Raw genomic sequence first — 24,294 nt, 5'->3', positions numbered from 1 at the left:
CACATTTTTAATTGTACTTTGAATCGTCTCTACCATAATTCCTTGCCAGGAAGATGAGGCTTCTTTAAAGGGACTCCGAGCAGTGCAGAAACTATGTAAAGATGCATATCATTTTAAAGCTCTCTTTCTCCTCTTTCCAATGGTATATAAACCGCCGCCCTACGCCCTTCGCGATTGAAATTGCCGCAACCGTGATTTCAATCGCGAAAATAAAGAAAACTAAAAGGCGTAGTGCGGCAATTTAGGTGTCGACAGAAAGAGGAGAAAGAGAGCTTTAAAATGATATCCATCTTACCATAGTTACTTGTATTATACAGGAGGACACTTTTCCCAGTGTCAGCAGCTCCATTCAGCAGAAAAAGTCGGCCTGTGTAATACAATGTAACTGTGGAAAGATATATATCATTTTAAAGCTCTCTTTCTCCTCTTTCTGGCGACACCTAAATCGTTGCCCTACGCCTTTTAGTTTTCTTTATTTTCGCGATAGAAATCGCGGCCGCGGCAAATTCAATCGTGAAAATAGCGAAAACTAAAAGGCGTAGGGCAGCGGTTTATATATCATTGGAAAGAGGAGAAAGAGAGCTTTAAAATGATATGCATCTTTCCATAGTTTCTGCACTGCTCGGAGTCCCTTTAAACCATTTTTCTAGCTGAGTATCCGCTACTTCTTTGGAAATACACTCCTGGTTATCTTTTCCCTTACAGACTGGTGGCCTTATACCAGTACCCTCACAATATTCAGCAATTTTCTTATAATGTGTCGAAATGTCTTTAGGGGTGATAGAGCCAGCAGCCTGAGCAGACAGGGGTGTTTGTCTTTGTGGTGTGCCCAGGGATTTTTCTTATTCGCCGATGCCATATTTGAATTTGATGATTGTAAATTTGGTATAAAACCGTAATTGCCCAGCTTATTGTTATTTTTAACAGAGAGGTTTTTTACTCTGTTTCTAGTTCCAGTAACCATACAAGTAGTCAATAGCCATACAGGGTAACAAACAAATGTTCAACTAAGAAAAGAGTTTCCTCGCCACCCAGTGCCTCTATCCCTCTTGTCTCTCCCTCTGCTCACTCTTGCCCCCTCCCACTCTTACAGTATCTACCTTATAAGCATTATAGACATGGCTGTGAAAATACTTGTCACGTTGCATTCACTATACATCAATAGAGAGAGGTAAAGGGAGGTAAAGAGAAAGGGAGCAAAAATACTTTTGATACTTTTATACTTATACTTATCAAATTCTGGTAGAGATCCACTTCCGGTATCTTGGCCCTTTAAGAGTCTTTTTTGAGAGAGTCGTTCTGGGCAAACTTTATGCTGATTTTTTTTAGATTAAAATTGAACTGAATTTTTGGTATATGCCCAACAAATGCAGCAGCAGCCCGCAATAACACGCAGGCTCATAGACCCCACATAAGCCTAAAATCCTACCCCGCCACCTGCCGCCTCCGCGGCCCCACCACCAACACTGGAGACAAGCCACAGAGAATCAGCCCACTTCAGTCCCCTCGATCCCCTCCACCTCCAACCCAACTCAACTCAACTCACCGCTGCTCACCACCACCACCAAGCCTACACCAAACCTCCATCAAGCCTCCAGAAAACAGAAACAAGGGAGAGACAATAGAGCCGACTAGCCCAGAAGATAAGATCAGAGGCCGAGGGTGGATCAGAAAAGACCGGAGGGACCAAACCAGGGATCAAGCATCAAACACGGTGCGGCGCGGAGTACAGTCAGAGAGACAACCGGGTGCGTGCGTGCGGGGAGAGGGGTCAACACACCGCCAACCTCCCCCCTCCTCCGTAGACCACTTCGCCCCCCCGCCTGACCCCTCCTCCAGCCCAGGGACCCCCAGACACAGACACAGACGCAGAGCAGACGCCGCCCGCCCCGCCCAGCCGGGGAAACCGGACGCCAGAAGCCGGGACCAAAAGCCAGGGACGGGAAGCCAGAGGAGGAAAACAACAGAAGGCTGCAAACGCCCGCCAGCACCCAGACAAGGAGGAGCCGGACAGAACGGGGGAGACAAGACCAGACCAAACAGGCAAGGCACGGCAACTACGGGGCCGTGAAACCACCCGCCGTCCGCCGTCTGCCGCCGCAGGACCGCGGCACCAGCACCGGGCGAGGCAAGGAAGGACCGAGCAGGGCCGCGAGACCGAGCGGGGCAGGACCGGCAGAACTGGTAAGCCGCAACGTGACCACACCAGGCCAGACAAAAACCGGGCAATCCAGATAAGCTGGGTGGGCTAGAAAGGCTGGGCAAAACTAGGTAGTGCCATCAAACGACCAGGACCAGAGATCCGGGAGATACTAGGCGGGCCTCCGCCATCTTGCAGGAAGCGGATCACAGACCGACGTCACTCCTCCTCATCCTTTTCATCCTCTTACTGTTGGCTAATGCTTCCTGAGCTAAGTTAAAAAGGATTGGGTAGAGCGGCATCCCTGTGTTGTTCCCCTCTTTAATTGAATTGCTTTAGACAGGAAGCCTGGTAGGGAGATTTGAGCTTTAGGCTTTTCGTGCATGGCTTGAATTGCATTGAGAAATGGTCCATGGAATCCTTGTCTTATTAGTATCCCAAAGAGCCATTCCCACTCCACTTGATTGAAAGCTTTTTCCGCATCGATACAAAGCAAAGCTGCTGAGCGATGCCTTTTGGGGTAGGCTCTAACCTGCTCCAACACAGGAAGAAGTTTACGTATATTAGAAAATGCTGCTCTTCCTCTAGTAAAGCCAACTTGATTGGGATGTATGAGACGTGGCATAATCTCTGCTAATCTGTTTGCCAGTATTTTAGATAAAAGTTTAACGTCAAGGTCTATCAGGGATATTGGATGGAAAGAGCTAACTTGAACAGGATCTCTGCCATCCTTGTGTATGATTTTAATATGAGCTAGATGACCTGTGGTGGGATATTTACCTGTTTGTAGTATGGTGTTATATACTTGCACTATTGTTGGGGCTATGTCTTCTTTTAATATCTTAAAATATTCTGCTGAAAGGCCATCAGGACCTGGGGCTTTACCTAGTGTTAGTGAGGTGATGGCTGTTTTAACTTCTGTGAGCGTAATACTTTCATTTAACGCTTCGCATTCCTCTTGCTTGAGGGTTTTAAGTTTTAGTTTATTGAGAAATTCATTTAAACCTGAATTTCCTGCTGCTTTAGAGGAATATAGGTTTTGATAATCAGCAAAAAGCTCACACACTTTATCGGGGTGATGTGTTAAGATTCCATTTCGGTCTTTGACTATAGGCTTTCTATTTTGTTGGGTGTTTTTAGCTATTGATGACAGGAGTCTGCCTATTGTTTCACCATGTTTGTAAAAATAAAGAGCACTGTAAGGTCTATACATTTCTTCCCTGACCCTAAACCAGGTATCTCCCTTAATTTTACTTCTAATCCATTCTTTGCGATTAGTGTCCGTGGGGTCAGCTCTGCAGATCCTATAAGCGTCTCTAACCTCCTTGACGGCATTGACATATTGTTTGTTTCTAGCTTTTTTGCTTTCAGGTAACATATAATCCTTTCCCTGAGCACAGTTTTTGATGTTTCCCAAAGTAGGAGAGGATTGGCCATATGTTGAGCATTATCGCCTATAAATTCAAGCCACCAACTCTTCATCAAAGTTGTAAAATTTTCATCTTGGTATAATTTGGCTGGAAATCTCCAGATTATGTCTGTACCCCGTGGGGTTAGTGTTGGGCGAACACCTAGATGTTCGGGTTCGCGAATGTTCGCCGAACATCGCCGCGATGTTCGGGTGTTCGACCCGAACTCCGAACATAATGGAAGTCAATGGGGACCCGAACTTTCGTGCTTTGTAAAGCTTCCTTACATGCTACATACCCCAAATTTGCAGGGTATGTGCACCTTGGGAGTGGGTACAAGAGGAAAAAAAATTTAGCAAAAAGAGCTTATAGTTTTTGAGAAAATCGATTTTAAAGTTTCAAAGGGAAAACTGTCTTTTAAATGCGGGAAATGTCTGTTTTCTTTGCACAGGTAACATGCTTTTTGTCGGCATGCAGTCATAAATGTAATACATATAAGAGGTTCCAGGAAAAGGGACCGGTAACGCTAACCCAGCAGCAGCACACGTGATGGAACAGGAGGAGGGTGGCGCAGGAGGAGAAGGCCACGCTTTGAGACACAACAACCCAGGCCTTGCATGAGGACAAGAAGCGTGCGGATAGCAATTTGTGTTTTGTCGCCATGCAGTCATAAATTTAATACAGATGAGAGGTTCAATAAACAGGGACCGGAAACGCTAACCCATCACAGATGTTCATTGTTCATGTTACTTGGTTGGGGTCCGGGAGTGTTGCGTAGTCGTTTCCAATCCAGGATTGATTCATTTTAATTTGAGTCAGACGGTCTGCATTTTCTGTGGAGAGGCGGATACGCCGATCTGTGACGATGCCTCCGGCAGCACTAAAACAGCGTTCCGACATAACGCTGGCTGCCGGGCAAGCCAGCACCTCTATTGCGTACATTGCCAGTTTGTGCCAGGTGTCTAGCTTCGATACCCAATAGTTGAAGGGTGCAGATGGATTGTTCAACACAGCTATGCCATCTGACATGTAGTCCTTGACCATCTTCTCCAGGCGATCGGTGTTGGAGGTGGATCTGCACGCTTGCTGTTCTGTGTGCTGCTGCATGGGTGTCAGAAAATTTTCCCACTCCAAGGACACTGCCGATACCATTCCCTTTTGGGCACTAGCAGCGGCTTGTGTTGTTTGCTGCCCTCCTGGTGGTCCTGGGTTTGCGGAAGTCAGTCTGTCGGCGTACAACTGGCTAGAGGAGGGGGAGGATGTCAATCTCCTCTTTAAAGTCTCCACAAGGGCCTGCTGGTATTCTTCCATTTTGACCTGTCGGACTCTTTCTTCAAGCAGTTTTGGAACATTGTGTTTGTACCGTGGATCCAGAAGGGTATAAACCCAGTAATTGGTGTTGTCCAGAATGTGCACAATGCGTGGGTCACGTTCAATGCAGTCCTAGGCCGAAGAGGTCATAGCCTAGGGTCACAAAAACCTGTTTATTTGGGCTATTTCAATGGTAGTGATGGTGACGTACATAAATCTCAGCTATGGCCGTTAGCAACGTCTGAATTTCACGAAATGTCTCATGCAGGTCTTTAGGTAGAAGACATATTGTTAGACTTGGATTCCAAAGATGGGGTCCCTACATCTCTGCAAACCAGAGTTACAGGGGTCCAAAATTGGTAAAATCCCCCATAGACTTTCATTGCCTCCCTATTTCACTTTCCAAAAATCTCACATCTTTTCAAAGGGCAATGGCTCAGCAGTACCAAATTTTCTAGCATTGTAGGGACCCTTAGGGGGAACATGACTGGTGAGTTTCGGGCCCCTAGGCCAAAGAGGTCATAGCCTAGGGTCACAAAAACCTGTTTATTTGGGCTATTTCAATGGTCGTGATGGTGACGTACATAAATCTCAGCTATGGCCGTTAGCAACGTCTGAATTTCATGAAATGTCTCATGCAGGTAGAAGACATATTGTTAGACTTGGATTCCAAAGATGGGGTCCCTACATCTCTGCAAACCAGAGTTACAGGGGTCCAAAATTGGATAAATCCCCCATAGGCTTTCATTGGGCCTACTATTTACCGTTACAAAATCTCACACCATTTCAAAGGGCAATGGCTCAGCAGTGGCAAAACTCACCAGTCATGATCCCCCTAAGGGTCCCTACAATGCTCGAAAATTTGGTACTGCTGAGCCATTGCCCTTTGAAAAGATGTGAGATTTTGGAAAGTGAAATAGGGAGGCAAGCCTATGGGGGATTTTACCAAATTTGGACCCCTGTAACTCTGGTTTGCAGAGATGTAGGGACCCCATCTTTGGAATCCAAGTCTAACAATATGTCTTCTACCTGCATGAGACATTTCATGAAATTCAGACGTTGCTAACGGCCATTGCTGAGATTTATGTACGTCACCATCCCTACCATTGAAATAGCCCAAATAAACAGGTTTTTGTGACCCTAGGCTATGACCTCTTCGGCCTAGGACTGCATTGAACGCGACCCACGCATTGTGCGCATTCTGGACAACACCAATTACTGGGTTTATACCCTTCTGGATCCACGGTACAAACACAATGTTCCAAAACTGCTTTAATAAAGAGTCCGACAGGTCAAAATGGAAGAATACCAGCAGGCCCTTGTGGAGACTTTAAAGAGGAGATTGACATCCTCCCCCTCCTCTAGCCAGTTGTTCGCCGACAGACTGACTTCCGCAAACCCAGGACCACCAGGAGGGCAGCAAACAACACAAGCCGCAGCTAGTGCCCAAAAGGGAATGGTATCGGCAGTGTCCTTGGAGTGGGAACATTTTCTGACACCCATGCAGCAGCACACAGAACAGCAAGCGTGCAGATCCACCTCCAACACCGATCGCCTGGAGAAGATGGTCAAGGACTACCTGTCAGATGGCATAGCTGTGTTGAACAATCCATCTGCACCCTTCAACTATTGGGTATCGAAGCTAGACACCTGGCACAAACTGGCAATGTACGCAATAGAGGTGCTGGCTTGCCCGGCAGCCAGCGTTATGTCGGAACGCTGTTTCAGTGCTGCCGGAGGCATCGTCACAGATCGGCGTATCCGCCTCTCCACAGAAAATGCAGACCGTCTGACTCAAATTAAAATGAATCAATCCTGGATTGGAAACGACTACGCAACACTCCCGGACCCCAACCAAGTAACATGAACAATGAACATCTGTGATGGGTTAGAGTTTCCGGTCCCTGTTTATTGAACCTCTCATCTGTATTACATTTATGACTGCATGGCGACAAAACGCAAATTGCTATCCGCGCGCTTCCTGTCCTCATGCAAGGCCTGGGTTGTTGTGTCTCAAAGCGTGGCCTTCTCCTCCTGCGCCACCCTCCTCCTGTTCCATCACGTGTGCTGCTGCTGGGTTAGCGTTACCGGTCCCTTTTCCTGGAACCTCTTCTATGTATTACATTTATGACTGCATGCCGACAAAAAAGCATGTTACCTGTGCAAAGAAAACAGACATTTCCCGCATTTAAAAGACAGTTTTCCCTTTGAAACTTTAAAATCGATTTTCTCAAAAACTATAAACTCTTTTTGCTAATTTTTTTCCTCTTGTACCCACTCCCAAGGTGCACATACCCTGTAAATTTGGGGTATGTAGCATATAAGGAGGCTTTACAAAGCACGAAAGTTCGGGTCCCCATTGACTTCCATTATGTTCGGAGTTCGGCTCGAACACCCGAACATCGCGGCCATGTTCGGCCCGAACATCTAGATGTTCGCCCAACACTACACGTGACCCGTTCGGCCAATCACAGCGCTAGCCGAACGTTCGGGTAACGTTCGGCCATGCGCTCTTAGTTCGGCCATATGGCCGAACAGTTTGGCCGAACACCATCAGGTGTTCAGCCGAACTCGAACATCACCCGAACAGGGTGATGTTCTGCAGAACCCGAACAGGGGCGAACACTGTTCGCCCAACACTACGTGGGGTTAAATCCAACAATTTATTTGTAATGGGCGCATGATCAGAGATGACCATGTCCTTGATCTTTGCAGATTGGAGTCTCGAAAGGAGGCCTCCTCTAATAAATAAAAGATCAATTCGTGAATGCGTTTTATGCCTATGGGAATAAGAGTATTCTTGAAGTGGAAGGGTTCAAGAACCTCAAGGAATCTACCAGATTGGTGGCTTCCATTAAGGCAGCAAGTCTTTTATCATGTGATCGAGGTTGACCCCCTCCTTTAGATCTGTCTTCATGAACATCTACTACAGAGTTCATATCCCCACCAAAAATAAGATTAGCCATAGCCACTTTAGATAATTTAGAGAACAAGCTATCAAAAAAGGTGCGATTTGTTTTCATTAGGGGCGTAAGCGTTGCAAAGGACAAAGGAATCATTAGCTAGGTTTACATGTATGGATACCCATCTGCCATGTTGGTCTGCTTCGTATGACGTGACCTCTAGTTTTAGGCGTTTATGGATCAATATTAATGTTCCTGCTTTTTTATGAGAGGCTGGAGATCCATATACCTCTCCCACCCAGGTTTTTTTCATGCAATTAAACTGGTGGTTCTCAAGATGCGTTTCCTGCAAGAAGCAAATGTAAGGAGATAGCTTTTTAAGATGGTTTAGAACTCAATCTAGATCTTTTGCTTACAGATTGGAGACCCTTCACATTCCATGAGACTACACACATGCTAAGTTATTTATTTGAAAAAAATGTTTGGAATCGTGTATGATTTTCGTTCCACTTCTCACGTGTACAGCACTTTGTATTGGTCTATCTTGTGGAATTCCAATAAGATTAATACATGTTTGTGGCAGTAATATGACAAAATGTGGAAAACTTCAAGGGATCCGAATACTTTTGCAAACCACTGTATAAATGGGGGGCTAATCTAACTATACATCGGGGAGGGGGGGGGGGGGTATAATATGGCTACATACATTTGAAAGGGTAATCTGGCTACCTATACTGGAAGGTTTATTTGGCTACCAATATTTGGGGCCCTTCTTTCTACCTATAATGGGGGGGGGGGGGCTACTTTGGGCTACCCACACTAGTGGGCACATCTGGCTACCCATACTGGAGATACCTCTAGCTATATACTCAGGTTACCTAATACTGGGGGTATCTCTAGCTCCCTGTACTGAAGGCCACCTGGGGCACAAGGGTACTGTATCTTTTTTGGGGTGGGAGTGGGGGGAGACTATCAAAACTTTGCTATGGGGCTCCATGATTTCTAGCCACACCCCTGATAGCAGCAATACCAAATAGGGATAGTCAAAAAAAGGTCCATGTGGGGGTCTGAATCCAGCAGATTCTAGATGAAAGCTTTTACTGTTCTTATGAAATTGTGTTATGCAGTTGAAAATATGTGAAGTAACCAATGTCATTTTTTATTTATTATTTATATAGATCTTAGATTTGATTGAAGATGTTCAAGAGCACATTGTTTTGAAGGAACCTAAACTCCTAAAAGCTCTAATCCCGGCAGACAGAGTACATGTCACAATCTTAGTAGCACATCTGCAAGGTGAAGAAGAAGTCAAAAGGTAAAAATGGTAGAGAAAATGTACATTTATTTTTTGGATATTGCTGTGGATTAACTTTCACTAGTAGTCTCTCCAAAACAATCATTGTACAACACATTGTAATGTGCATGCATGTATGCTGTTCAATAATTCAATAACAAATTAGTTAGTAAGCTCATCTGCTTTGTTACTGCTTATCTGATCTGCAAGTGTAAACCCTGTGTGTTCTAGAGAAGTAATGTAATGATAAGGCTGGGAGAGGGAAGGGCAGGGGCAAACCCAGGATTGTTACACAATACCCTGCACAATACAGTATAATAATATGGTAGGATATCATGCTGGGTACACATAATGCAATTTCCCGTCTGACCGACCGACGATGGGATAGATCAGGAGAAGTATGGATAAAGATAACGAGGAAAGCCGACATTGCTAAAGAAGGGGAAAGTGAAGCATTCACACAGCAAGGCACAGGGCTGTGCTCATACTTGACTCTGTTAACTTCCCCAGAGCTGCTCCATGCTCTGTACACACACTGCTGCTCCATGCTCTGTACACACACTGCTGCTCCATGCTCTGTACACACACTGCTGCTCCATGCTCTATACACACACTGCTGCTCCATGCTCTGTACACACACTGCTGCTCCATGCTCTGTACACACACTGCTGCTCCATGCTCTATACACACACTGCTGCTCCATGCTCTGTACACAAGCTGCTGCTCCATCCTAAGTCAACTGTAGCAGGGAAATAAAGGGGGCAGTGCTGTGAGCTGCAGGTTGCCTGCAGATATTCTGGTGTCTGAACTTGTGCCTGCCCCCAGACACTGCACTAGCCCTGGTCTGAAGGGCGATTCTGGGCAGCTGTAATCCCCCCCCCCCCTGCTTTTGCCTATGAAGGGGGCTGCAGCAATGCAAAGAAAGTGAGAACTAATATACACAGTCTCAGCAGTAGTGGTGTACCTATCGGAAGGGGAGGTTGTGAGAGAGGCCACCCACCCTGGGTGTTGCCATCATAGAGGGAGACACCTGGGCAGAAGTGATTCATCTGTCCCTGGTAAAAAATCGGAGGGCACTGTTACCAGCAGAAAATACTAGGGGACAGCAGCAGTAAACAGCGCTGCTGCCCCCTAGTATTTGCTTCTGGTAACAGTGCCAGGGACAGATGAATCACTTCTGCCCAGGTGACACACCCTGTGATGGCAACACCCGGGGCGGGCAGCCTCTCTTACAACCTCCCCTCTGCTGTTATGATGGAGCTCTCTTGCTGCTGCTGTACCCCAGCAATCCATCATTATAATCCAATGATCTTAGCTTGCCCCACCCCCTCTACATGCACAATTTACAGTGCTGGAGCTAAGCCACTGTAAGAATGCACACTGTGGTGTGGGTGAGTGAGTTTCCCTGCAGTGTGTGTGTGTATATGTGTGTCCCTGCAGTGTGTGTGTTTGTGTGAGCCTGATTGAATGAGCCTGCAGCGTGTGGATCAATTATTATTACAATGAGGCCCCACCCCTCTGACAGACACCCGCTCCCCCAAGCACCATTCTGCAGAACTTGCATCAGTTTGGATGTTTTCGGCACAGTGCAACATTCCGCAATGAGTGTGAAAGTCTCCATAGATTTCCATTGCTTTTGTGGACCCTTTCGGTAATAGGGTGATGCAACACAGGCTTAACCTGGAAGTGCAAAAAGGAGTGTTAAGGAAACCCTCAGACATAGATAGCTTTCTATCAGGTCAGGGCCAGATTTACCATAAGGCACTATAGACACATGCCTGCAGGAGCCTGATGGATAGGCGACTCCCTTCCCTCCTCAAGGGTTCCCTCCCTCCTTCACGATGCAGAGTCCTGATGAGAGTGTAAATGAGAGGCTACTGACCCTGCTCTCCGCGTTCCACAGGGGCACCTCTACTGTAACTATTTAATACTGAGGTTCCTCTAGCTACCAAATACTCACCTTTAGCTACGTAATATTGAGGGTACTTCTGGCTACCTAATACTTAGGGGCCTCTCTAGCTACCTATGATGGGCAAGGGAAGTAAGAGAGAAGTGACAGCTGGGCCAGCCAGCACACTTGCGGTGTGGTACAAAGAGGGTTTTGTAGGTTCATGGAGCACAAAGTCTAAGGTGCCAGGACATCTGTGTCTATAGGCTCCTGCAAGGTAAATCCGAGTCTGTATCAGGTACTTTCGACTGGCTTAAAAATTATATTCTTTGTTGATGAATGAACCGGAAAACTAAGGATTCGCCTGGATCCATTCTTTGGTATAACTCAAGAATAGATGCTTCTGCTCGCCTCTGCTCAGGGTGTTAACTGGCGGGATATAGCTCCGCCTGCCTAGGGGACAGGAAGCACAAGATACAATTAAATAGCCACATCCTCCTACCTATTCTCAGTGCTTTCCCGTCCCTTGGACAGACAGGATACAATTGCTGGGCTCTCCTGGGAGTCCAAGGGTAAGGCTAGCCCTTGTCTCTGCCTGCCGGTCAGAGTATACTAATGCTGGGACTCTGAGCCGGACGTCTGCCACGTGGGGCTGAGACAAGGCAGATGACAGGCTGATGAAGCGGGACCTGACAAGTGCCCTGCACCTCTGCAGCCCTGCATATATCCTCGCGCTTGGCTTTTCGCATAAGTGCTGAGCGAGGAGGTGGCGCTTTCCACTAGAGATGGTGGAAGTTTGTTTGCGTGGCACCCAGAATTTCCGCTTGCAGGAGGCGGACCTTAAAACCTTGTGAAAGCGCTGCCGGCGTCTGTTTGTTACACAGACACGCTGAGCATAGTGTGCTGCATGCATCTTTGCCTCTGCCATCCGCCATGGAGGACTCCTGTTGCTCAGCCTGATACTGACCAGGTAAGGTCTTTTTATCAGCATTTGGGGGCAATATCCTTTCTTTTTTGTACTCTAACACTCCAGTACTTTTTCTTTCTGTTTATATTTTTCAGAACCCCACATCTTTTAAAGTTACCAGAGAGTGTGGTATTTGTCAGAAAAGGCTGGCCCCCTCTTATCCTAAGCCCTTGTGTAATGCCTGTATCTTACAGGTGTTAAAGCATGAAAGTGGTGACATGTTTAATGATATGTTCTCTAAATTTCAGGAGCGCTTAGCAGAAAATGTTTTAGCTGCAAAGGAAGCTACCACTTTACCGGCCACTACTGGGGTTGTCACTCCTATTTCAGATGCGGACTTACCTGGTGTTTTTGGTGCACAGAGGGCTGCGGATTCCTCTTCGGAGGATATAGAGCATGCGGGGGGAATCTTCCGCCCAGGAAGAGGAATCATCCAGAAACTCTAATAGAAGAAAATTTAAACTGCTACCTGATCAGTCTAATGAATTGTTAGAGTACATTTGCACGGTTTTAAATATCCCTATTGAAAAGCCTAAACCTGCTTCTTTGAGGATGATATGTATTCAGAACAGATATTTTTTCAGAAACGGTAGTTGTTCCAGTGCACAAAACCAATGATTGATCCAATTGTGGATGAGTGGAAAGAACCTGATAAGAGGATGCATTTAAAAGGTGTTATCCTTTTAATGAAGAGGACATAATCAAATGGTCTAAATGTCCTAAGATTGATGCTGCCATTTCAAGATTATCCAGAGATTCAGCCATCCCTTTTGAGGATAAGGGTTTGCTTAAAGATTTGTCGGATAGGAAAATGGAGACGATACTCAAGAAAGCTTGGGAGGCTATTTCTGCCTCCTTATCTCCTAATTTAGCAGCTACTTGCACTGCTTGTTGTTTAATCCTCTGGATGCAGGAGATGCAGGCTCGCTTGAAAGATGTTACTCCCCTTGAGAGTATTTCCCTGTCAGTCACTACATTAGAGGTAGCCGCTAAGTTCCTGGCAAAAAGTCAGATACTCACCTAAGGAGAGGGAAGGCTCGGTCCTAATGAGCCTTCCCTCTCCTCTCCCGATGCCCTCGGTGCTGCGCTGGCTCCCCCGTTCTCGTCCGCCACCGCAGGGACTTCAGAGGTCTTCGGGAGCACTCGGGCTTCCGAAGACGGGCCGCTCCATACTACGCACGTGCGAGTGCGTCATAGAGGGCGCTCGCGCATGCGTAGTATTGAGCGGCCCGTCTTCGGGAGCCCGAGTGCTTCCGAAGGCTTCCGAAAGCTCCCTTCGGCTGCGGAAGTGGCAGTATGTGACCGAACTGGTCGAATACTGCTATGGGGGATCCTGCGCGGGACCAGGCACCGGGAGAGTGAAGGCTCATTAGGACCGAGCCTTCCCTCTCCTTAGGTGAGTATCTGACTTTTTGATTTTTAAAGTGGTAAACATTCACTTTAATCCACAATCCTCAAACACCCCCAAACAATCCAATACGGAACAATGACTATGTTCAGGTGGGAGGCAGGTTAAAAGCATTTTTTCCAGCCTGGCAAAAAATTTCAAAAAGCAAATACATTTGCCAGACAATCGGGGAAGGGTACAGAATCCAATTTTCCAGGAAACCTCCAATTCACTTTCGTGTAACAAGTTGTTCGCAGTCCCCAGTGAGGCAGTCTGCAATGGAAAAAGCTGTGAAGGATCTTTTCCTGAAGGGAGTTGTGGAAGAGGTTCCAGTTCAGGAGAGAGGAAGGGGTTTTTACTCCACTCTCTTCCTGGTTCCAAAGCCGAACGGTGATTTTCGCCTTATTATAAATCTTCGGTTTTTGAACCGCTTTGTAAAATAAAAAATGTTTTGCATGGAATCTATTTCTTCCACAATTCACTTGGGGAAGGATTACTTCATGGCGTCCATAGATCTTATGGATGCGTATTATCATGTACCCATCCTGCCAGCTCATTGGAAATACCTGAGAGCAGCAGTTCACATTCAATCCCAGGCCCTTCATCTTCAAATCAAAGCACTTCCCTTTGGGATCTCGAGTTCTCCCAGGATCTTTACAAACATTGATAGAAGTTGCAGCACATCTGAGAATGCAGAAGATCATTCTAGTATCATACCTGTTTGCTGCCTGGAACAATGCACTTCTTCCCAGATTCTGCTCCCTCAATCCCAAAGGCTCTCCGATATGTCTGGATGCATTCCTGCTTCACTGGGGTCTGGAGAGAGCATTTGTACACCCTCCCTTGAAGTTAATTAGCAGGGTACTTCAAAAAGTGATCAAGGACCAGGCCTCAATAATCCCTATCGCCCCAGATTCACCAAGAAGGAATTGGTATCCTCTGTTACTCTCCCTAGCAGTAGAGGAACCCATGGTCCTGCTGATCAGGGAAGATCTGCTGTACCAGGGACAAGTATACCATCCCTCAGTAGCCAGTCTGAACCTGAAGGCGTGGCTTTTGAGCACCGCCTATTACTGAATCAAGGCCTATCTGAAAAAGTGGTTTCTACCCTGCGCCATGCCAGCAAACCTGTCACTTCCACTATCTATATCAGGATTTGGAAAGTGTTGTGTTGTGAATTTAACAAGCACTCTCCAGAAAATCTTGAGAAATTCTCTATCGCCAATATTCTAGAATTCCTGCAGAAAGGGCTAGATATGGGTCTAAAATTAAACACCCTCAAGGTGCAATAATAATCAAAATTGTGGCAGTGACAGTACTAGATGGTAGGGCATACACTCCCAATAAGCAAAAAACACATCAATTTTCAAAGAGCATATCAAAATTTTATTTATTCCAAAATTGAATTCATTAAAAAATGTGTATAAAAATACATCGGATGGCCACCCCGTCACAAAACATCCACTCAGATCACCAAACCACACAAGCAAGCACACGCCGGCATCAAACTCTAATACAGAGGAAACTAGATCAACTCGCATGTGAAAGGCATGCAATGTCCACCTATGGAGATGGGGCTGTTAACAGACAGTCCAGCAGCGCTAGCATAGCCCTTGGTGTTAGTAATGCAGAGTATCATGCAGCATGCAATTCATTATCAAAAAGCAGAGTAGCAAGCATGGACGTGACAACACTTGTCAGCCAGATTATTTTCTCAGCAAAGCGGCAGTGGTCCCGCCCTAAGAGGTAATATTCTAACTCTCCCGGTTAACACCCTGAGCAGAGGCGAACAGAAGCCAATAATTACACTTACCGGTAATTGGATTTCTGCGTTGCCTCTGCGAAAGGTGAACCGTCCCACCCAAATCTAACGGTAAGGCTCCTACTGAGTCAAGGTAGTAATCAGTGCACTGAGGATAGGTAGAGGAGGATTTGGCTATTTAATTGTCTCTTGTGATTCCTGTCCCCTAGGCAGGCGGAGCTATCTCCCGGTTAACACCCTTCGCAGAGGCAACGCAGAAATCCAATTACCGGTAAGTGTAATTATTGGCTTCTTCAGGTGTCTTTGGTTGAATCATGTTCAAACTATTATTTATTGCTTTAATCAATTTCTCTGTCTCATCAGCAAGGGAATTTAAACTTAGAGACCTTCTTTTGCTCTGTTTATTCCTCTTCCTCTCTATTCTCTGAATCCTCCTCAACCTCCTTGTCCTCATCCTCTTCTGAATCAAAGGAAATAGGCTTCTTAGCTGTGGCCTTCCTATGTTGGGAGACACAACTTTCGACACTCATTTTAGGAGTATCTGAAGCAGAAGCTGATGCTGCCATAGCATCCCTAAATTATTTCAGTTTGTTCCATTTCCTTTTTCATGGACAAAATAAAATCTTTTTGAGTTGAAGACTTTTCCTGCATAATTTTTGTAATGAACCCCTGACAGGATTGCTTCAAGTAACTCTGTGCTAATTTCCCATTACAGAGCAGGCAACACTTGGACCCACTGGATGAACTAGATCCAGTTTTGTGCTTAGAAGTTTCGGCATTGGTATTATAAAATAAAACGCATTTCGGGCCATCACCATTAACATGAGCTATAGCCAAACTTCCTGTTTGTGTGTGTTTCAAACTAACTGGTGTGTTTTTTTTTTTTTTTTTTTTTTTTTTTTAACACAATGGCCTCAATTCACTAAGTAGTTTAGACTAGTCTACAGATGGTTTTTAGTCTACTGATGGTTTGGTATAATGTTTTAGACCTGTTTTTAGACCTGGTCTAACATTCAGTAATTACACAATTCCCAAAGGCAAACAAGGAGTAACCACGCCCACTTTTTCTGACAGAGATTAGAGCAGCTGATTTCTATAGGTAAAGTAATTCTGTGAGGCAGTGGTGCTCAGCAGAGCTCGAATATTCGAGTAGCTCGAATATTCGAGCTCTTTTCCAGCTATTCGAGCTCGGTATTCGAGCTCCGAATAGCTGGAGCTATTCGAATGGGCTATCCGAGTACACTCGAATAGCCCATTCACTATTCGAGCTATTCGAGCAACCCGGCGCTATTCGAGCTCGGTACCGAGCTCGAATAGCGTCATAGCCCAGATTGATGTCCTTAGAGCCAATCAGAGGTAGAGATGAGCCGAAATTTTCGAAATTTCGAACTGCTTTTATTACGAATGCGAAATTTAACATTACGACCCAAATTCGTAATTTCGTAATTAATTTTCAAATCGTAATTTACAATTTCGTAATCGAAATTTTACTCCCGTAATTACGAATTTCGTGTCTCCAACCGAAATTTTACTGTTTCAGGTTTGTAAGGGTTTCTATCCCTCTAGATGCTTAAAATGAATAGCACAGCCAGCCAGCCAGCCAGCCAGCCTCCTCCTCCTCCTCCTCCTCCTCCTCCTCCTCCTCCTCCTCCTCCTCCTCCTCCTCCTCCTCCTCCTCCTCCTCCTCCTCCTCCTCCTCCTCCTCCTCCTCCTCCTCCTCCTCCTCCTCTCTCTCTCTCTCTCTCTCTCTCTCTCTCTCTCTCTCTCTCTCTCTCTCTCTCTCTCTCTCTCTCTCTCTCTCTCTCTCTCTCTCTCTCTCTCTCTCTCTCTCTCTCTCTCTCTCTCTCTCTCTCTCTCTCTCTCTCTCTCTCTCTCTCTCTCTCTCTCTCTCTCTCTCTCTCTCTCTCTCTCTCTCCAGAGATCTGTAGTACTTCAAAACCATACTCACATTCATGACATGTCCAGGGATCAAACCCAGGCCAACCACATGGAAGACAGCTATGCTCACCACCATACCACCAAACACACACTAAATAGACTGCTAACCTAAATCTTACTTGTAGACAGTCATATGAGACACATGCTGGGTGCAGGGCTTTGTGATTGGACCATGGACCATGCGATAGAGTGAGGTGCAAAAATGAAATCATGCCTAGCAGAGGATGGTTTCACAATGCTAAATGCTAGGCTGGCTGTGGTGCAATTGGTTAGTGTGTCTGGCTGGTAACAGCAAGGTTACAGGTTCGATTCCATCCAGGCATGTCTTTTCCTTTTGCGTTCAACAGTTGTCCAAACAGAGCCAACAGAGCCCCAGATAGCCATGTAGAGTTAGGTCACAGCTAGCCTGGCTGTGGTGCAATTGGTTAGTGTGTCTGGCTGGTAACAGCAAGGTTACAGGTTCGATTCCATCCAGGCATGTCTTTTCCTTTTGAGTTCAACAGTTGTCCAAACACCGAGCACAAAGTTTTGCATGCGTAAAGTTTTACGCACGCAAAATACCCCATGGGGTTCAATGGCGCAGCGCGCGCACGCAAAAGGAAAAGACATGCCTGGATGGAATCAAACCTTGCTGTTACCAGCCAGACACACTAACCAATTGCACCACAGCCAGGCTAGCTGTGACCTAACTCTACATGGCTATCTGGGGCTCTGTTGGCTCTGTTTGGACAACTGTTGAACGCAAAAGGAAAAGACATGCCTGGATGGAATTGAACCTGTAACCTTGCTGTTACCAGCCAGACGCACTAACCAATTGCACCACAGCCAGGCTAGCTGTGACCTAACTCTACATGGCTATCTGGGGCTCTGTTGGCTCTGTTTGGACAACTGTTGAACGCAAAAGGAAAAGACATGCCTGGATGGAATCGAACCTGTAACCTTGCTGTTACCAGCCAGACGCACTAACCAATTGCAGCACAGCCAGGCTAGCAGTGACCTAACTCTACATGGCTATCTGGGGCTCTGTTGACTCTGTTTGGACAACTGTTGAACGCAAAAGGAAAAGACATGCCTGGATGGAATCGAACCTGTAACCTTGCTGTTACCAGCCAGACGCACTAACCAATTGCACCACAGCCAGGCTAGCAGTGACCTAACTCTACATGGCTATCTGGGGCTCTGTTGACTCTGTTTGGACAACTGTTGAACGCAAAAGGAAAAGACATGCCTGGATGGAATCGAACCTGTAACCTTGCTGTTACTAGCCAGACGCACTAACCAATTGCACCACAGCCAGGCTAGCTGTGACCTAACTCTACATGGCTATCTGGGGCTCTGTTGGCTCTGTTTGGACAACTGTTGAACGCAAGAGGAAAAGACATGCCTGGATGGAATTGAACCTGTAACCTTGCTGTTACCAGCCAGACACACTAACCAATTGCACCACAGCCAGCCTAGCATTTAGCACTGTGAAACCATCCTCTGCTAGGCATGATTTCATTTTTGCACCTCACTCTATCGCATGGTCCAATCACAAAGCCCTGCACCCAGCATGTGTCTCATATGACTGTCTACAAGTAAGATTTAGGTTAGCAGTCTATTTAGTGTGTGTTTGGTGGTATGGTGGTGAGCATAGCTGTCTTCCATGTGGTTGGCCTGGGTTTGATCCCTGGACATGTCATGAATGTGAGTATGGTTTTGAAGTACTACAGATCTCTGGAGAGAGAGAGAGAGAGAGAGAGAGAGAGAGAGAGAGAGAGAGAGAGAGAGAGAGAGAGAGAGAGAGAGAGAGAGAGAGAGAGAGAGAGAGAGAGAGAGAGGAGGAGGAGGAGGAGGAGGAGGAGGAGGAGGAGGAGGAGGAGGAGGAGGAGGAGGAGGAGGAGGAGGAGGAGGAGGAGGAGGAGGAGGAGGAGGAGGAGGAGGAGGAGGAGGAGGAGGAGGAGGAGGAGGAGGAGGAGGAGGAGGAGGAGGAGGAGGAGGAGGAGGAGGAGGAGGAGGAGGAGGAGGAGGAGGCTGGCTGGCTGGCTGGCTGGCTGGCTGGCTGGCTGGCTGGCTGGCTGGCTGGCTGGCTGGCTGGCTGTGCTATTCATTTTAGGCATCTAGAGGGATAGAAACCCTTACAAACCTGAAACAGTAAAATTTCGGTTGGAGACACGAAATTCGTAATTACGGGAGTGAAATTTCGATTATAAAGGCATCTAGAGGGATAGAAACCTTTGCAAACTTTAAAATACTAAATTTCGTAATCGTAATTACGAAAATTTGCGTAATTTGCGAAAATTACGAAATTTCGATTACTGCTAAAATCGTAATTGTAGTAATTTCGCGAAATTTCGAAAATTCGTAATTAGGTCATTACGCTCATCCCTAATCAGAGGGCTCCCAGGCCCTCTGACGGCAGCCAATCACAGAGGGGGACCCTGGCCAGCCCCTACCCTATAAATAGCGGCCGCCATGTTCCGTTTCTCCATGCTTGCCTGAGACTTGTACAGAGAGAGAGTTGCTCCTTTGTGCTTTGGCTTAGCAAGTGCTCTATTGTGATCATTTACCTAGCGTTTTTGCTCACCTACACCTGCCATATACACCTATATTGTTGTTAGTTAGATAGACATTGTATTTTAGTTAGTAGCTTGTGTGTTACATTAGAGACAGGCAGCTGCTGCAAGCTTACAGGTTTAGGCCTCAGGGGGGCCTTGCCTCTGTGGGCAGCTGTCCTCTGTTTATTTCTCTCATCTATACCAGTATTTCTGCTGTCCTTTACTAATAGTATTGTAGTTATACTGTACTAGGAGTAGGACACTCACTGTCACTGTTTATAGGCTACTAGCTAGCTCCTGCGTGTGTGCACTCACTCACTGTCTGTGTGTACACACACTCTATTTCCTTCTGATTACTGATAGATTATTGTTATTTAGTTGTACTTACTTACTACTTACTCTTACTGTACCCGTAGGGACACTCACTGTCACTGTTCATATAGGCTACTAGCTCCTGCGTGTGCGCACTGCACTCACTGTCTGAGTGTACACACACAACACACACTCTATTTCCTTCTGATCGCTGATTGATTATCGTAATTAGTTAGTTGTACTTACTGTTACTACTTACTCTTACTGTACTAGGAGTCTAGGACACTCGGTCACTGTCCATAGGCTACTAGCTCCTGCGTGCGTGCACTCACTGTCTGAGTGTACACACACCCACACTCCATTTCCTTCTGATCGCTGATTGATTATCGTAATTAGTTAGTTCTACTTACTGTTACTACTTACTCTTACTGTACTAGGAGTCTAGGACACTCAGTCACTGTGTTCATAGGCTACTAGCTCCTGCGTGCGGTCACTCACTGTCTGAGTGTACACACACCACCCACACTCTATTTCCTTCTGATCGCTGATTGATTATTGTAATTAGTTAGTTCTACTTACTGTTACTACTTACTCTTACTGTACTAGGAGTCTAGGACACTCAGTCACTGTGTTCATAGGCTACTAGCTCCTGCGTGCGTGCACTCACTGTCTGAGTGTACACACACCCACACTCCATTTCCTTCTGATCGCTGATTGATTATTGTAATTAGTTAGTTCTACTTACTGTTACTAGTTACTCTTACTGTACTAGGAGTCTAGGACACTCAGTCACTGTGTTCATAGGCTACTAGCTCCTGCGTGCGTGCACTCACTGTCTGAGTGTACACACACCCACACTCCATTTCCTTCTGATCGCTGATTGATTATTGTAATTAGTTAGTTCTACTTACTGTTACTACTTACTCTTACTGTACTAGGAGTCTAGGACACTCAGTCACTGTGTTCATAGGCTACTAGCTCCTGCGTGCGTGCACTCACTGTCTGAGTGTACACACACCCACACTCCATTTCCTTCTGATCGCTGATTGATTATTGTAATTAGTTAGTTCTACTTACTGTTACTACTTACTCTTACTGTACTAGGAGTCTAGGACACTCAGTCACTGTGTTCATAGGCTACTAGCTCCTGCGTGCGTGCACTCACTGTCTGAGTGTACACACACAACACACACTCTATTTCCTTCTGATCGCTGATTGATTATCGTAATTAGTTAGTTCTACTTACTGTTACTACTTACTCTTACTGTACTAGGAGTCTAGGACACTCAGTCACTGTCCATAGGCTACTAGCTCCTGCGTGCGTGCACTCACTGTCTGAGTGTACACACACTAAATTTACTTGTGATTACTACTGAATATTGTAACTGCTAGTTGTACTTCCTGACTGTTACTACTTACTTACTGTACTAGGGGACACTCACTCAGTCACCTCACCAACCAACCCACTCCATTAAAGTACCCCACTTTTCAGCCGCCCTTTTAAAAAACTTTTCTCTATACGCCCAAAACATTGAAGATGTCTGGAAGTGGCAGCCAGCGCGGTTTGGGCAAGGGGAAGGGCAGCAAGGGAATCAGGAGTAGAGGGAGCAGCATTGTGGCAAGCCGCGGCCGCGGGCGCGCCACCATGCACAGTTCCGCAGCAGCAGCAGCAGCGTCAGTGGCTAACATTCCTCCCATAGCCACTGGCCGTGGACGCCTTGGGCGCCGCCCAGCAGGAGCATCTGCAACTCACGCTGCAGAGACACAGCAGCAGCAGCGTGTAGCACCTGCTCCCATTTTCCTCCATCCGGGTCGGAAACGTCCCATTGAGGAAAAGGATGCAGACACTGTGGTGCAACTCATGACGGAGGATGAGCAGCCCACCATCAGCTCTGCATCCGAGGCCTCCACCCTCACCACCACCACCACCACCACCCCTGTTCGCAGCAGCCGCCCAGCAGGGTCTGGGGAGGAGGCCAGTTCACCGTCACTCGCCGACCTGTCATTCAGCAGTCTTTTGACCCCAGGCATCATGAGTAAATTGTCTGCTGTTGTTGGCGATTTTGAGGAGGAGATGCTGATGGGCACTTTGGGGGATGAGGGATTGGACAGCAAGACTGTGGCGACAGTCAAGCAGCCCATCCATGCATCAGGAGAGGAGTTTGGGGGGTCCTCATCCCAGCAGGACATGTTTCAGGAGGGGGAGGATGATGATGACCCGGTGACAGACAGAGACTGGGTGCCACCACCTCCAGGGGATGTCGTCCTCAGCAGCTCTGAGGAGGAGGAGGAGGATGCTCTTGTGGGCCTTGCAAGGAGGCGCATCATTGCAAGCATTGGCAGCAGCAGTAGGCAGGTCCCACAGCCTGCTGGTGTCTCAGGCTCAGCAGCAGCAGCAGCAGCATCTGCCAGTACCACCACCAGCCGCACCCAAGCCCCCCAAGCCCCCCCCCCAACCACCACAGGGAGACAGGCAGCAGCGCTTCCATGCCGTAGGGGGATGTTTAAGTCACCAATCTGGCGATATTTCACCATGCCCACTGTGTACAGCAAGTACGCCACTTGCAACCACTGTCAGCGGAAGTTGAGCAGAGGTGCAGACCCCTTAAAGTTCTGCACCAGCTCGCTCATCAACCACCTTGCGGCTAAACATTTCCACCAGCATGAGGAGTTCCAGAGGCTGAAGGCATCTGGTGCTGGCAGTGGCACCACACCCATCACTGCACAGCCTTCAGCAGCAGCAGCAGCAACAGCAGCCACCCGCCCTCCTGCTCCTCCAGCAGCACCAGCAGGAGTGCGGAAACGCACTGCTCCTCCCCCCTCTGCAACTCCTGCCGCCGACACTGAGGCCTGTTCTGGCAGCCAGTCCTCAGTGGCCTCCTCCGCTGTGTCTGCTGATTCCCGTGCCAGCAAAAGGCCACGCCAGAGCCTTTTGAGCGAGTCCTTCCAGGGGGTGGTTAGGGCTCTGCCTCCCAGCAGCCGTCGCGTGCGGCAGCTGAACGGCTTGCTGGCACGGGCCATGTGCTCCCAACTCCTGCCGTACACGCTCGTGCAGGAGGGGAGCGACATTCGTGCGCTGCTTGCTTGCGCAGCCCCAGACTGGCAGCTCCCCAGCAGACACTTCTTTGCCCGCAAGGCCATTCCTGCACTGCACCGCTTTGTGATGGCCAATGTGGAGCGAGGGCTGGAGCACGCGGTTGGTGAAAGGGTCCACGTCACCATGGACTCCTGGAGCAGCCGCTTCGGGACAGGCCGCTACCTGTCCTTCACTGTCCACTGGGTCAGCTTGGTGGAAGGGGGTGAGGATGGGAGAGCAGCAGCGGGCACAGCAGCAGCAGCAACACAGTGGGTGGTGCCACCCCGCAGGGTCAGGGGAACTGCAGCAGGTTCCTCCGATCCTCTGCCATCCTCCGGCACACCTGGCCAAACCCCCCGCCTCAGCAGCAGCGTGAAGGCCCGCCACTGCCAAGCGCTGCTGCACTTGGTCAGCCTTGGGAAGACCAAGCTGACGGCAACCCATGTGTTGGCCAAACTCCAGGAGCAGGAGAGGATTTGGCTGACCCCCAGAGGCCTCAGAGTCGGAGAGGTGGTGGCCGACAATGGGGCCAATCTGGTTGCCGCAATAGACAGGGGAAACCTGACCCACATCCCCTGTCTTGCCCACGTGCTGAACCTGGTGGTGCAGAAGTTCCTGCGCACCTACCAGGGGATGGGCGAACTGCTGGAAACGGCAAGGAATGTTGTGCGTCACTTCCGGCGCTCGGCTGCAGCCTGTGCGAGCCTGGAAGACGTGCAAAAGGAGCTGGATCTGCCACGCCATCGGCTGATCCTTGACGTTCCGACTCGCTGGAACTCCACCCTGGCGATGTTGGAGCGTCTGGTTGAACAGAGGCACGCTGTCAAACAGTACCTTGCCCTGGCCACTGTTTCCGCAGCTCAGAGAAGGGACAAGACCAGCAACATCCCGTCCATCGTCCCCGATGATGACTGGAGGCACATGCAGCAGGTGTGCTTTGTGCTGGCTCCCTTCCTGCAGGCCACAAACATGGTGAGCAGGGACCATGCTATGGTCTGCGAGTGGGTGCCCCTGGTTTCTCTGCTGAACAGGGCCCTCGATGCTTTGCTGGAACAGGGAGCGGCAGCCTTGGACCAGCAGGAGCGGCAACCAGCTGCGCAGTCCACCTCTGAGGGGGAGGAGGAGGAGGACTTGGTGGAGGTCCCTGACCTGGCTGCTGATGAGGGAGATCAGCACAGCGCAGCTGAGTTGGTGCGGGGGTGGAGAGAGGATGAGGCGGCAGAGGAGGAGGATGAGGACAGCACTGACGTCGATGTGCCAGCAGACGTGGCCCGCCTCTTCCCAATGGCAGCGCACATGCTGACGTGCCTGCGCAGGGACCCCAGGGTGATCCAGATGAAGCAGAGGGAGGACATCTGGATCAGCATGAT

The 24,294-nt window shown here is 47.9% G+C and overlaps 1 protein-coding gene across 5 annotated transcripts in view; it reads left to right on the top strand.

Annotated features, from left to right (window-relative positions):
- Positions 1-24,294, top strand: part of LOC137517700 (A-kinase anchor protein 7-like) — a 75,313-nt gene that overhangs the window by 14,789 nt on the left and 36,230 nt on the right. For all 5 annotated transcript variants that reach the window (XM_068234716.1, XM_068234713.1, XM_068234717.1 and 2 more), the window contains one exon: positions 8,942-9,078. In XM_068234716.1, the coding sequence (XP_068090817.1) occupies positions 8,942-9,078 (137 nt within the window). The remainder of the gene's footprint in view (positions 1-8,941; positions 9,079-24,294) is intronic.

The sequence above is a fragment of the Hyperolius riggenbachi genome, chromosome 5 (assembly GCF_040937935.1).
Source record: "Hyperolius riggenbachi isolate aHypRig1 chromosome 5, aHypRig1.pri, whole genome shotgun sequence".
Classification (NCBI taxonomy): Eukaryota; Metazoa; Chordata; class Amphibia; order Anura; family Hyperoliidae; genus Hyperolius; species Hyperolius riggenbachi.
Note: the sequence above shows the minus strand (reverse complement) of the source record. Positions and strands in the feature narration are given on the sequence as shown.